The following is a 13361-nucleotide window of genomic DNA, read 5'->3' as shown; positions in this document are numbered from 1 at the left end:
ATTATCAAAAATAATCTTTGAGGCAGCTAGATGACATTAAGATGCCCTATTTCATCTATTTAATACACGTTTTTTAGCACTAGAAGGGAACTTACCTTTCCCTTGTGTTTGTCGAACAGCAACTGCTATTAAACCCATCTCCTCAGGCAAGTCCAACATTAACCTGCCAATTAGGAAAAAAAAAAACACACTCATGTGCTTATCAGCTGCAACACTAAGCTACATTCATGAAAATCTAAGGCTTAAATATCAGGTAATATTTTATGTTAACATTGCACCACCATTTATCCGCTTTCGGGTAACATCTACTCTCGACCAAAACCCATTAGAATATTAAAAACTGATTAACTGAAAAATGATAATGTAAAGCATTGCTGCATCCATCACACTTCAGAGCCATAGTTCATTTAAGGTGCCTTCTGATAACACACGTTTTGTATTTCTTCACATTTTCCTGGAGTGTTCATTTTTTTTTTTTTTTTGCTGTCGTATCTTCAGGAAGTGACAACCAGCAATTCCAGACATTTGTTTCTACTTACAGCAAATTTTTGTTCATACTACAAAATATAAGAGCAGCAGTTTCTGATTATTTAGAAAACCAATATGGTGGCAATAAAGCAGTTTAAAAGATACACTATCCCCTGAGAACTAATTATGATTTAACTACAGTAAATAAATCTACACCTTCTGAGAACTCTAGAGAACACTGGCTTATTTTAGGCTTGTGTTCTGCTTTTAAAATAGTTTCACTTAAAAGAATACTAACTTTCCTCTGGGGATAAGTAGAAAGTGCACTTTAACACCACCAAATGAGTCAATGCTAGACTTGAAAAAAAAAAGAAAAGAAGAAAAAACCCTACTGTGAGAACTTCATTCAAGCCACTTTAAACCAGATCTGAACTGTACCCACGATCCTCCTCCATTTCACATTTTCAGGAAGGGTTATTTAACAGATAAAACATATTCAACATATTCCCTCTTAATTTCTGATCCGTATGAGAGGTGTTTTAGGGTCTGGAATCAAGCAAGGACCTGCTGTGAGCAGAAGTGTCCCCCCACTGCCCACAGACATGTCTTTGTGCAGGTGACAAGCTGAGGAACCATCCATCCCTCCCCCTCCACACGCTCTAAAATGGGGCATCAGTAACTCGTGGAGGTGCCAAAACACAAGAAACCCCAAGGTTTCAGAATATCTTTCAAAGGACTGACCTGCCTGCACGATGATCAAAGCGGTTATTGGAGGGCCCAAGCAAAGCCTGGACCACAAATGCCTCTGCTAATTACAAATCACAGGATCATGGGGTGGTTTGGGTTGGAAGGGACCTTAAAGATCAGCTTGTTGCCACCCCCTGCCCTGGGCAGGGACACACAAACCAACAGAAGCTGTGACAGGCTCCACAATGTTGTGTCTCTATAACTTCTGGCCTCTGAACCATCACTGGAGTGGATCAAATGACTCAAGAAGAGAAATTCAAACAATGCTGGAGTTTAGCTTGACAAGGCCAAGTACAGGTAAAACTCAAGGCTCAGACAGCAGTGGTACATCTTCTATTCCTTCAGTAAATCCACCACAGGGAGATGATTCTCCTGCACACAAAATTCCCACCAGTAGTGACAGAATCACAGAATCATCAAGGCTGAAAGAGCCCTTCAGGGTCACCCAGTCCCACCCTTACCCAGCACCACCACAATCATCCCTAATCCATGGCCCCAGGGGCCACATCCAGACACTTCCAGACACAGGGACTCCACCACCTCCCTGGGACACTTATTCCAAGGTCTGACCACTCCTGCAGGGAAAAATTGTTTCTAATCTCCAACCTGACCCTGCCCTGGTGCAGTTTGAGGCCATTTCCTCTCCTCCTTTCCCTTGGGACATGGCAGCAGAGCCCGACCCCCCTCCCTGCCCCCTCCTGTCAGGGAGTTGGGGAGAGCAATGAGGTCCCCCCTGAGCCTCCTCTTCTCCAGATAACCCCCCCCAGCTCCCTCAGCTGCTCCTCACAGGACATGTTCTCCGGGCCCTTCCCCAGCTCCGTTTCTTTTCCCTGGACACGCTCCAGGCCCTCAAGGAGAAAATCCCCCAAAGCTCACGAGGCTTCATCCCTGTCTTCTGGGAACAGCCTGATTTCAGTCACAACACCAAGTTCATGGTTTTGCAACATGAAAATCTGATTTAAATTTGGAAGCACAGTTAGGAAGAGATTACAGGCTTTGTCGAAACACACTGATGTCTGTTACTTCTCCATTCACTTATCTGTCTTTAAATAGGAGGGGAAAAAAAAGAAAAAGCCATGTGCTGCCATGATGGGAGGAAAACAAACAGAGCAGGAAAAAAGTTAATTAGGAATCCAAAACACAGGCTCTACACCAAAGAGATATGATTAACAGAACACATGAATGCAGCTATTAAAGGCTTGGCAGCAGGTAACAACATATTAAATGGAGAGACTGAGGTTGTACTTTCAAGGACCATGAAGAAATTCTTTAAAGGACACAACATGGGGAAGTTGTTAATACCCAGACTGATACAGCAAGAGACAGATAGATTTAGTTTTACTACTTCCTGAGATTGTGCTGGAATTACTGTGAAGCCTCTGATAATAAAAATCTCCACACAACCACCCTCTGCTCCCCCCAAACTTCAGAGCTTTGGAAATTGTGTGTGTTTTTTTTTTTTCCTGGGGAGAAACAACTTTGATTTCCCTTACCAGCAAGATTAACTGTACGTGCACTTTTTTACATATTGACTTCCCTTCTTCTCTTTCAACTTAATCAGTTGCAGCTTTAACAATTTAGTTTTTCTGCAGTGACTTAATCACAGTGCTCACCACATTTTCTCCCCAAAAACTTTTTCCTTCGAGAAACTCTCTGGTTTGTTTTTTTTTTTTTTTTGTTTGTTTTTTCTGTGCTCATTAACTTGCTCTACATATTAAGTCAAAAGACCACACTGAGACACAAGAGCAGGGAAACATGAAATATCTGAAGGCAAATTTACCCATCAGCAAGAATATCAGATGGCACTTATATGATGGTTGAAGATGATACTGGAATTTTATGTAAATTCTTCTTTTCTGCTTTGAACATTTTTGTGGTGTTTTCCAAAATGTGGGCAAGGCACTTTCGGTATTCAAGGATATTAAACCAGCTGAAAAATTAAGACAGAGATTCAAATTTTTCAAACAAATACCCTCCTCCCCACCCTGCAGTGCACACTGAGAATGCTGTCAAGAGTAATAAACAATACTTAATTGTTTTATAGACATTTCAAGTGTAAGGAGGACTCCTGGCCAGTCAACACAATGAACTTTCATCCTACAAGAACGTAAAGTGGGAATTGAAACCACAAAAACCTATGTTTGAATAATGTTAACGGCCTGACAACCATAAATTTCATTGATGTTGTGGGTTTAAGATTGAAACTCTCATTAATGCATCCTGCTGTGTTACAGTATTGCAGAGGTATTCCAACAGGCAGCATTGCATTCCAGATGTTCAAATACCTGGGCACCAGAGGGGGGGGAGTTATGACCAGATTTCTCCCTCCCCTTCAAGTTCCTTGTCTGAAAATCTCACTCTCAAATAGCTTGTTTATAGAATATTATAAAAGCAACACACACACACACAAATCCTTTCAATTTTTAGTCAAATTGAGCTGAGTTACTCAAGGCTTTCTTTGCCTTGATCTTCACCAACAAGGTCTTCCAGGCCTTTCCACGCACAGACAGGGTTCAGGGAGAAGAGGAAACACCAACAGCGGGAAAGGACCGATCCCAAAAATCTCCTTTCAAGGGAAATCTTGACTCATTCAGGCCCATGAGAGCAGATGGGATGGATCTGGGAGTGCTGGCTGAGGGCACATCAAGCTCTTCCATCACCAGGGTCATGGACATCCGGGGAAGTCCCACATGAACGGAGAAGGGGAAACATCTTCAAGAAGTTCTTTCACAGCACCCTTGTATCCCAGTCCAACCACTGTGGTCCAGATGGATGAACCACCAGACGAGCAAAGAGTGTTTGGATTCTGGGATTGAAAAGCAATGGTTTGTGCTCCACCTCTAGGCTGGAGACAACTGCAGTTCCTCGGGGGCTTACCCTAAGGCTGGTCCTATCTAATGTCTTAATTAGGATAAAAAGGAAATTAAGACAAAAGGAAATGAGGAAATATAGGAGGAAATGGGATGAACTTCAATCAAATTTGTGAATAACATTGAACTGTGAGGATAACTAGACACTGGAAGAGGATGCCCAGAGAGGCTGTGGAGGTTCTAAAGTTTCTGTCTGGAAAAAGCCCTGAGCAAGTCAGTTTGAATTAATTGTTGACCCTGCTTAAAAGAAGGAAGTTGGTCCAGAGACCTCCAGGGATCCTTTCCAATCTGAGTGATCCTTTAATTCCAGAAAATGTACAGAAACTTGTTATCTCTGGTGTTTCCAGTAGTCATTTAGGTTTGGTTGAAACCAGTCAGAACCAGCCACTAACTACTAATTACTAAAATAGCAATTTAGCCCCAAGGCTGTTCACTGGAATCCCATACCCCAGGCAGGATCCTGAAGTCATTTTCACACTCTCTTACTAGCCTAAATATTTAAATTTATTCATCTTCCACTTTCCATGAAGCATTTTATACACGCCCAGGTGCAACCTGAAGGCTCCCAGAAGATTGACCCCCCCAGGTGAGACAAGTAGAACACCTAAACTGTTAATCCTACTGAGTTTTATTTCAATGATAGGAATCTCCCCATTCCACACTTAAAACCGTGCCTATATCCAGCAGGAAAAATATATGCCAGAACACACTGTGCCATGAATGCACTCTTCTGTTCCATTGCAAAAATTCTGAGCTTCTTTGCACTTTCTAGTGGGGTCCCCTATAGAAATGTTAGTACAGAAAGGGCCATTTAGTGTCAAATTCTCCTTGAACTCCTTGGATATGCCAAAGTCCTGCATCAGTGAGAAAAAAGCATTAAGGGATTACAATGTCCCAGCCATGGGGAAAAGTAAAAAATTACAAAAAAAAATAATAAAAATAAGGAGTGGAACCTTGGACACCTGGTTTCTTGTACCTTCCCTTCAAGAAATCCTACAAAAAGAAGATTGTCCTGTACTAGACACGACATTCTCAGCAAGGAATTACAGATGAGCAACTTCTAGGTGGTTAAATCTCTGGGAGCAGTGCAGTAACAACAACACAGTTCCAAGGAAAGTGCAGGATGTAGGAAGCCTGGGAGGAGGGCAAAGTTGTGGGAGTTATTTTTCAGCTGGACCGACGCTCTGATCTGGCTCACCATAAATGAACTCTGCTGCTGGCAAAAGGGAAACAACACTAAAAGATGCCAGTGGATGGAAGGGAAGACTAAACCACCTCTTTCTTCCCACCCATGTACTTCTGCTTGATTTAAATCACAATATTTTGGCCTTGGAATAGCCCATGCTTTGCTTGTGGAATTGCTTTGACAATCAGGCCTCCTGCACAGGCAGGAGAGTAGAACTCTACCATTAAACCCTCATTTTTTCCTGCTCACTGCATTTTTCAGCTGGTAATTTTCTTCTCTCTCTATTTTCACACCAGATATTTTATAATTAGTCCTTTGTGTATGTTTATAGGCTTTTCCTCTTTTAAAAAAAAAGGAAGAAAAAAAGAGAATTTTAAAACAGTACCATACAGCCAAAGGTGTCAGGAAACATACCCAAATAAGAAAGGACTCCAAAAAATTAGTTTGCCAACAAAATGCCAGTAAAATTTGAAACCTTGGTTCAGACACACTGGTAATGTTCCAAAACTGCAAACTTAAAGAACTTCTTTATTCAGTAAATCAGCTTCTCTGTGAATATCATCAAGACCACAAAGTTACAGTAAAAAGGGGAGTTTCCAAGGGAGATGTGAAGAGAGTTTAGGAGTTTAAGTTTCAATTTGTAATTTGAAAAGTAAAAACTTCTGCTGTTTTGAGCAGTTTATTTCATTTTTTTCCCTATTATAAGCAATCTTTTCAATTCATGGCCTTATTTTACTTGAAAAAGCTACCTGAAGCATCTCCCAAAATGGGATAAATGGAAAAGAAAGAGATAAGAAATAGGATTCCAGAGCCAAGATTTAAGAAATAGAATAGTTACGGGGAATGCAGAGAAACGTATTTATCATAACATGGTAAGAGTAGAATCTTCAGACTGGAATTAAGATTTATAAACATTTTGACGAAAAGCAGATCTAACCCCTCTTGTCCAAAGTGAAACACGGTAAGGATGCTATGAAGGATTTCAAACATGCCCATCAGTGCAGGCCGTGGTGGTGCCACTTTTAGCAGAGATCTCATCACACTTCACTGGAGCCACGAGCCCAGGACTGGGCCAAGAGCAAGGTCCTGACCCTGGGATCAATCCAGGCTGGGGATGAGCAGATGGAGCAGCCCTGGGAGAAGGCCCTGGGGGTGCTGGTGGGGGAGAGGCTGGACATGGACCAGCCCAGACCCCCCTGTGCCCTGGGCTGATCCTCCAGCGTGGGCAGCAGGGCAGGGGGGGATTGTGCCTCTCTGAGACCCCCCTGCAGAGCTGCTCCAACCCTGGAAACAGCCCAGCAAGGACATGGAGCTGCTGGAGAGAGGCCAGAGCAGGAACCAAGAGGATCCCAGGGCTGGAGCAGCTCTGCTGGGAGGAAAGGCTGGGAGAGCTGGGATTGTTCAGCCTGGAGAAGAGAAGCTTTGGGGTGACCTGATTGTGGCCTTGCAGGACCTGAAGGAGACAATAAGAAACATGGAGAGAGACTATTTCCAAGGGCCTGGAGTGACAGGACAAGGGGGAATGGCTTCAAACTGACAGAGGGTAGACTTAGACTGGATATAAGGAAGACACTTCTTACAATGAGGGTGGGGAGGCCCTGGCACAGGTTGGCCAGAGAAGCTGTGACTGCCCCCGGATCCCTGGAAGTGTCCAAGGCCAGGTTGGACAGGGCTTGGAGCAACCTGGGCTGGTGGAAGGTGTCCCTGCCCATGGCAGGGGGTGGAATTGGATTAACTTTAAGGTCCCTTCCAATCCAAGCTATGATTCTATGTCATACCTGCCCCATCCCTGGAAGCATTGAAGGTCAGGTTGGATGGGGCTCTGAGCAGCCTGGTCTAGTTGATGTCCCTGCCCATGGACATGGAGGTACCACAAACATCAGGATCTCAAAAATAATCCACTGTCATTGTGAATTTATACAATATTACCTACAGTCCCCTCTCAGATGAAAAAGCAAACCGAGAGCTTTTAGCACACAGAGCGATTTTAACGGGATATTCGGGCCAACTTCTACTCTGGGTAATTACATTCCCTTATGAAAATTTCTCTGCAATTTACTAAGACATCACTTCATTTCCTGTCTTAAATCATAGAGGGTGTTAAAAAGTTGCCGTGTTTCACCACAGAAGTGATGGAGTTATTCCCAAATAGCCACTCAGACAGGGTTAATGTCGGACAAAAGACACGGGACTTATCGTGGAAACCAAAGGGAGCACGAGAAGGAATTCCGTGTGAGCAGAATTAGGCGCCCTTTCCACATCCTTCACAGAGTTTTCCACTGCAAAATGGGGAAAATCAAAGCATTTCAACTAAAAAAAAAATCCATTCCTTGATAAGCAACCGTGGAAGACCTAAAAAATGAGCAATAACATTTGTTTTCCTCACATTAACAATTTTTTCCTTTATCCTATTACCATTGCAAGTTTCATCAAGACTTAAAATCACAGAAATAATTTATAGTTACGAAAATACTCTAAAAGGTTTTCCATTTTCTTCCGCAATTTGCTTTAGTTTCTTTTATTTTATGCCTGCAACAAATTTAGGCCTCGGTGGTTTATGACAATGGCAATGTGGCTGTTGCTATAAACCCAGGGATGCAGTAAATACCCGGCCTTTCTAATCTAATCCTACCTGAGAAACAAGTTTTAATTTTAAAAACTTTTAATTAAGTCCTCACTTTTAATTTTTCTCCTCCTTCAGAAGACACGTGCGACCCGTTTTAACTAAAATTTCGGGCAAATTTCTTCATTTCCGCTGTTTGCCTTGGGCGAGCCCCAATTTTAAAATCTTCATCTCCCACCACAGAATTTAAAAATACACACAGAACTTCCTGTAAGTTCCAAATGTTTGTTCATACCCTTGATTTCTACGCCACGGGCTACGTTGTGTGTTACAAACATCACCACGAAGGTGGGAATTTAACACGTTACTTGGCATTAAATCAAATCTTCCCAATTTTGCCCAGGTGTTACAACCATTATAAACCGACTTCATAAAGTGGCAGGTAAAACACAATTATTTCACTTGCGTGGTTTCTTTTTCCATTAAGCACTGGGATACGTGAAATCTTTGAAAAAAAAAGTATTTATTAACGTTTTGCTGTGCAAAAGCAATCAAAATGCCCCATTCCTTGTCAACAAGCCCGGAATTTAATTTAAAAACTCCCACAGACAAAAAAGCAATTTTTTTTCTCGCCTTCTCTTTTAAAAATTAGGTGTGCAACACTGAGAAATTCCTTAGTGCGCAATGTAAATAATGTGAATGTAAAGTATAAAGTAAGAGATTAATACATAAAGATAAATTTAATGCAAATTGAGGCAAAAAAGGTATTTTTTTTTTTCAAAGTGTTTCAGTGAGAGCCATTTTTAAAGTAGCTTCTTAGAAAATGATAATTGAGCTCTAAAATGGCAGTTATCATTTGAAATATTTTGTTTAGCGAGTTTAGAGTATTATTTTTTAAAGGTATTATCAGATATTTACCGTATACATAATTTTTCAAAGAAAATACAGATTCAGAAATTTGCTGTTCTCTAAGAGGAGAAATTAATTTATCTGAAACAATGTCATTTTTCCTTTTCAAACACTTAAATGCACGTTACACTTCAACATCCCTAAATAGAATTTCCCTGTGACTTCTTGTTCCCTGAGTGAAGAAAGATGATACTTTCTGATTTCAAGTTGCAGATCATGTTAAGAGATAGCAATCCCGAAAAATTATGGCTTTTTTTATGGCAGATTAAAAAAGGCAATAAACACAATAGCTGAACTCAGCTGGCTCCACATTCATGTGCCCGATAATTAAAACACAAAAAATGCTCTCATCAAGTACCAAGAGCCCTCTCCCTCCCTCCCAGTGCCAACAGCAACCACAAGATTTCTAAATCCAGTATTAAAGCCCACAGCACTTTTCTCCTGCAAGAGCCAACATTCAAACACATATAAATAAAGAACAGAAAACTTCTGTTTCCAAATATGTTGCTAAATATTTTTAAAACCCTTGGCCGTGCCAACTTGAAGGCAGACTCCAATAGTTCATTTCATGGGTGATTAAGAATGGATTTCAAAATAAGGAAGTTACTTTCTGCTGGCCACAGCATCCTCTGTAAACTCCAGAACAGTCATCAAAATGTAGATTTGAACTACCAGACTCAACTCAAAAAGTAGCTGATACTCAACCCCCCAAATACTGGATTTTCTTTGTCGGGGAGGGCAGGAGAAAACCCAGATGTAACCTGGTTATTGCAAATTATTCGCGGGCAAGAAAAGCAGGAACTTCCTACTCCTGAAAAGCTGAAAAATGCCCAGTTTAAAATAATAAAATATGTACAAATAGGTCACACCATGAGAGGTGGGTGGATGGGTAACCAGAGAGTCATGGAATGGTTTGGGTAGGATGGGACATTAAAGCTCATCCAGTGCCACCCCCTGCCATGGGCAGGGACACCTTCCACCAGCCCAGGTTGCTCCAAGCCCCGTCCAACCTGGCCTTGGACACTTCCAGGGATCCAGGAACAGCCACAGCTTCTCTGGGCAACCTGTGCCAGGGGCTCCCCACCCTCACAGCCAGGAATTCCTTCCCAATATCCCATCTAACCCTGTTCTCTGTCAGTCTGAATCCATTCCCCCTTGTCCTGTCACTCCAGGCCCTTGGAAATAGCCTCTCTCCATCTTTCTTGTTGGCTCCTTCAGGTAAATTTTCCTTGAGGAAAAAATTACTGTATCTGCATTTCTGCATTGAAACGTTGTCCCACACCCTCTGAAAATGGAGAAATGTTTTTCCTCCTCTTCCCATACCACGGACTAGAGCACAGGTTTCTTTACACCATCTTTGTCTTCTTTTGATGAAAGAAACATAATTCTTTTCTATCCCACTCTCCCCATCGAAGGAGTCGTGTTTCCTAGAGCCTGAGTTATTCCCTTTTCCCTGCTTTGTTCCGTGCCCAGCAAATCCACACCTTTTGAAGCCTGGTGCTGAAAACTGGACCAATAACTCCAGTTAAGCCCTCCCAGTGCTGAGTAGAACTGGAAGGATTACCCTGCACATTTCACATGCAGCACATTTTTAAGCACTTCTGTATGAATTTCAGTCTCAATCCTCACTCCCTTTGTTACAACAGTAATTTATTTTTAACCTGTTTTCCATTTCTCACTCAAAGTTCCAGAACCTCTTGAAAAATTATATCCAACCACTTCATTTGGTGATTTACAGCTGATTATTACTCTGTGTCACACTTATCCATGAAGAGCTGCATCCTGATTATTTAAAGCCACACTTTGATTCACGAAGTTTTAAACCTACCTTCTTACAAACTTGTAGTTTCTCCCTACAATGTGTAGTTTTTGATAAGGAAAGCCTCAATACTCTGATCTAAATTATTAATGGAAATGACTGAGTTGTGCTAAAGGAGTGGAAGATACGAAGCTTCAGCAGTCTGAATAAATTGATTTTTAGGGAACTACTTCTCACACTCTCTGAGTGCCATGGGAAACACACCATTCCTAGGCAAAGCACTTGGAATTTGGAAATGTCTGACTTGGAAAAGTCAGACTTATTTACCAAGTTCTAATCCAACAGGCAACTGTATTCTGTAAATAATCATGGATTTTGGATAAAACCAGATCCAATTGGTCACAACCCACTTTAAGAGCTGGAAGATCTCTGGCAACGCTCACTCCACATGGATCTTAGATTTAAGGATGGCATTTAAACACTTCAGCTGTGGCATGAAGAGTTAAAACATCTAAAAGGAGAAAGATCACTTAAGAAAGAATGATCACCTTCCATTTTCTCCACTGACAGAAGTTTAACAAGAAAGTCTTCACAGAATGAATAAAGTTGCAGTTGTAAATGTCAAGTATTTGCAGCTGTCTCTCTGCTCCACCTTATACAATATATTTAGCACTGAATATAACTGGGAATGAGTAAGGTGAGGAAATACTTTTCCTTTCAGGTCTTTTTCAACAAGCACTCCATAAATAATTTTGACTCTTCAACCATGGACATTAGACTACCACAAAAGAGCACTCTATTACCTGTAAAATTCATTTTCCTATCATCCTTGTTTCCCTTTATGGGATAACTTCTCCACTGCAGCAAATCTAAGCTCCTTGTGTTCACCTTTGAGACCCTCTTCACATCCATGGTCATCCTGCCCCTGGAGGTCTTTTTCTCACTCACAGTGTGCAAGCTCTGGGTCAGTTTGTGTCTCTATAACTTCTGGCCTCTGAACCATCACTGGGGGGGCTCACATGACTCAAGAAGAGAAAATTAGAGAGTTTAGCTTGACAAGGTCAAGTACAGGTAAAACTCAAGGCTCAGACAGCAGTGGCACATCTTCTATTCCTTCAGTAAATCCACCACAGGGAGACAATTCTCCTGCACACAAAATTCCCACCAGTAGTGACAGAATCACAGAATCATCAAGGCTGAAAGAGCCCTTCAGGATCACCCAGTGCCACCCTCACCCAGCACCACCACAATCATCCCTAATCCATGTCCCCAGGGGCCACATCCAGATACCTCTGGAACACTCCCAGACACAGGGACTCCACCACCTCCCTGGGACACTTATTCCAAGGCCTGACCACTCCTGCAAGGAAAAATTGTTTCTAATCTCTGATCTGACCCTGCCCTGGTGCAGTTTGAGGCCATTCCCTCTCCTCCTTTCCCTCGGGACATGGCAGCAGAGCCCGACCCCCCCTCCCTACCCCCTCCTGTCAGGGAGTTGGGGAGAGCAATGAGGTCCCCCCTGAGCCTCCTCTTCTCCAGATAACCCCCCCCAGCTCCCTCAGCTGCTCCTCACAGGACATGTTCTCCAGCCCCTTCTCCAGCTCCGTTGCCTTCCCTGCACATCAAGAACTGACTTTAGAGACCAGTAAATTAATTTACTATCAGATAATACACAGGTTCTTATCACGAACATGTTCAGATCCCAAACACACAGGTTTTTGGGAATTCTGGCGGCATTTCCCACGTCTGGGGACTGCTCTGTGTCAGGGATTGAGTTGCAGGAGTGTTACATTAATTCCACGGCTCTACATCAGAGCATAAGCAGAGCTCAGCTTTACTAACAGGCAAGAGATCTGCTGAGGGCTTAACTCAGGGCACTCTCCACACCAGATACCCTTGTGCAGCAAGAAATGGCAAATTCACTCCAAAATCAAACACAGACACGATCAATTAGACCTCTGTCAATACTCAGGGTGGGACCCAGTTCTCCAGTGGGGTTTTTCCTCCTACAGATCCTGAAAACTGAGACACAAACTGAGACACAAGCCAAGGGCAACGAAAGGAGCACAGCTCTCACACCGGCACATATTCACAGGGCGACACTACCTGGGAATTCTCAGTGGTTTAGCAACAAGAAAAGATGAAAAGGTAATTTTTTTAGTCAGCCAAAACCTTTGCATCCAATGGAGCAACTGAATGGTTGGATGCTGTCGAGTTGCATCTGCTTATTGCTTATTAGTGTGTTTTTATTTTGAAATAAATTATGTATTTGACTGTCCCTTTTGAAAAGCTGCAGTAGGATCTTTCTAACAGCAAAAAGAATTCTTCCCCCATTTTATTATAAAACTTAAATTCCAATATAATATTCCAACTCATATATAATATCATTATTATTCCAACTTATTATTATTATTCTCACATATAATATTCCAACTTATATTATTATATTGCAATATCAGACAAAGCAAAGTGGCTTCCAAAACCACGAAATGCATTGTCAAGTTCTCAATTTTAAATGCTATTTTTAAACCCTACTGTCAAGAAAATTTCTTGGAAGTTAACATAAAATACATCTTGGTTTCTTTATCAAACTCAATCTCTCCCTCTGACAGGAACAATTCTTTTTGTTATTGAAGAGTTCCCATAATTGAATTTCCTTGTATTCATTAGCTTTTAGGATACTTCCAAAAAGAAAACATGACCGAATTCGAGAAAGGAGATCAGAAAATATAAAATGTGACAGCAGAAAAATGCTTTATTTCTTTGCCCATTAAGCAAAATTACTATAACTTCAGCAGTTCCTTCCAGGTAGAACAGGCACTGTGAGGTGTGTCCAACTCCAAATGGTGCTTGTAATAT

The 13361-nt window shown here is 41.8% G+C and overlaps 1 protein-coding gene across 5 annotated transcripts in view; it reads right to left on the bottom strand.

Moving 5' to 3' along the window:
• HLCS (holocarboxylase synthetase) overlaps window positions 1-13361 on the bottom strand; it is a 120409-nt gene that overhangs the window by 23277 nt on the left and 83771 nt on the right. For all 5 annotated transcript variants that reach the window (XM_027730056.2, XM_039387310.1, XM_027730057.2 and 2 more), the window contains one exon: window positions 96-163. In XM_027730056.2, the coding sequence (XP_027585857.1) occupies window positions 96-163 (68 nt within the window). The remainder of the gene's footprint in view (window positions 1-95; window positions 164-13361) is intronic.

This window comes from Pipra filicauda, unplaced genomic scaffold, assembly GCF_003945595.2.
Source record: "Pipra filicauda isolate LSUMZ 115617 unplaced genomic scaffold, ASM394559v2 scaffold552_size545530_pilon, whole genome shotgun sequence".
NCBI classification, from domain to species: Eukaryota; Metazoa; Chordata; class Aves; order Passeriformes; family Pipridae; genus Pipra; species Pipra filicauda.
This window is presented reverse-complemented; position numbering and strand designations above follow the sequence as displayed.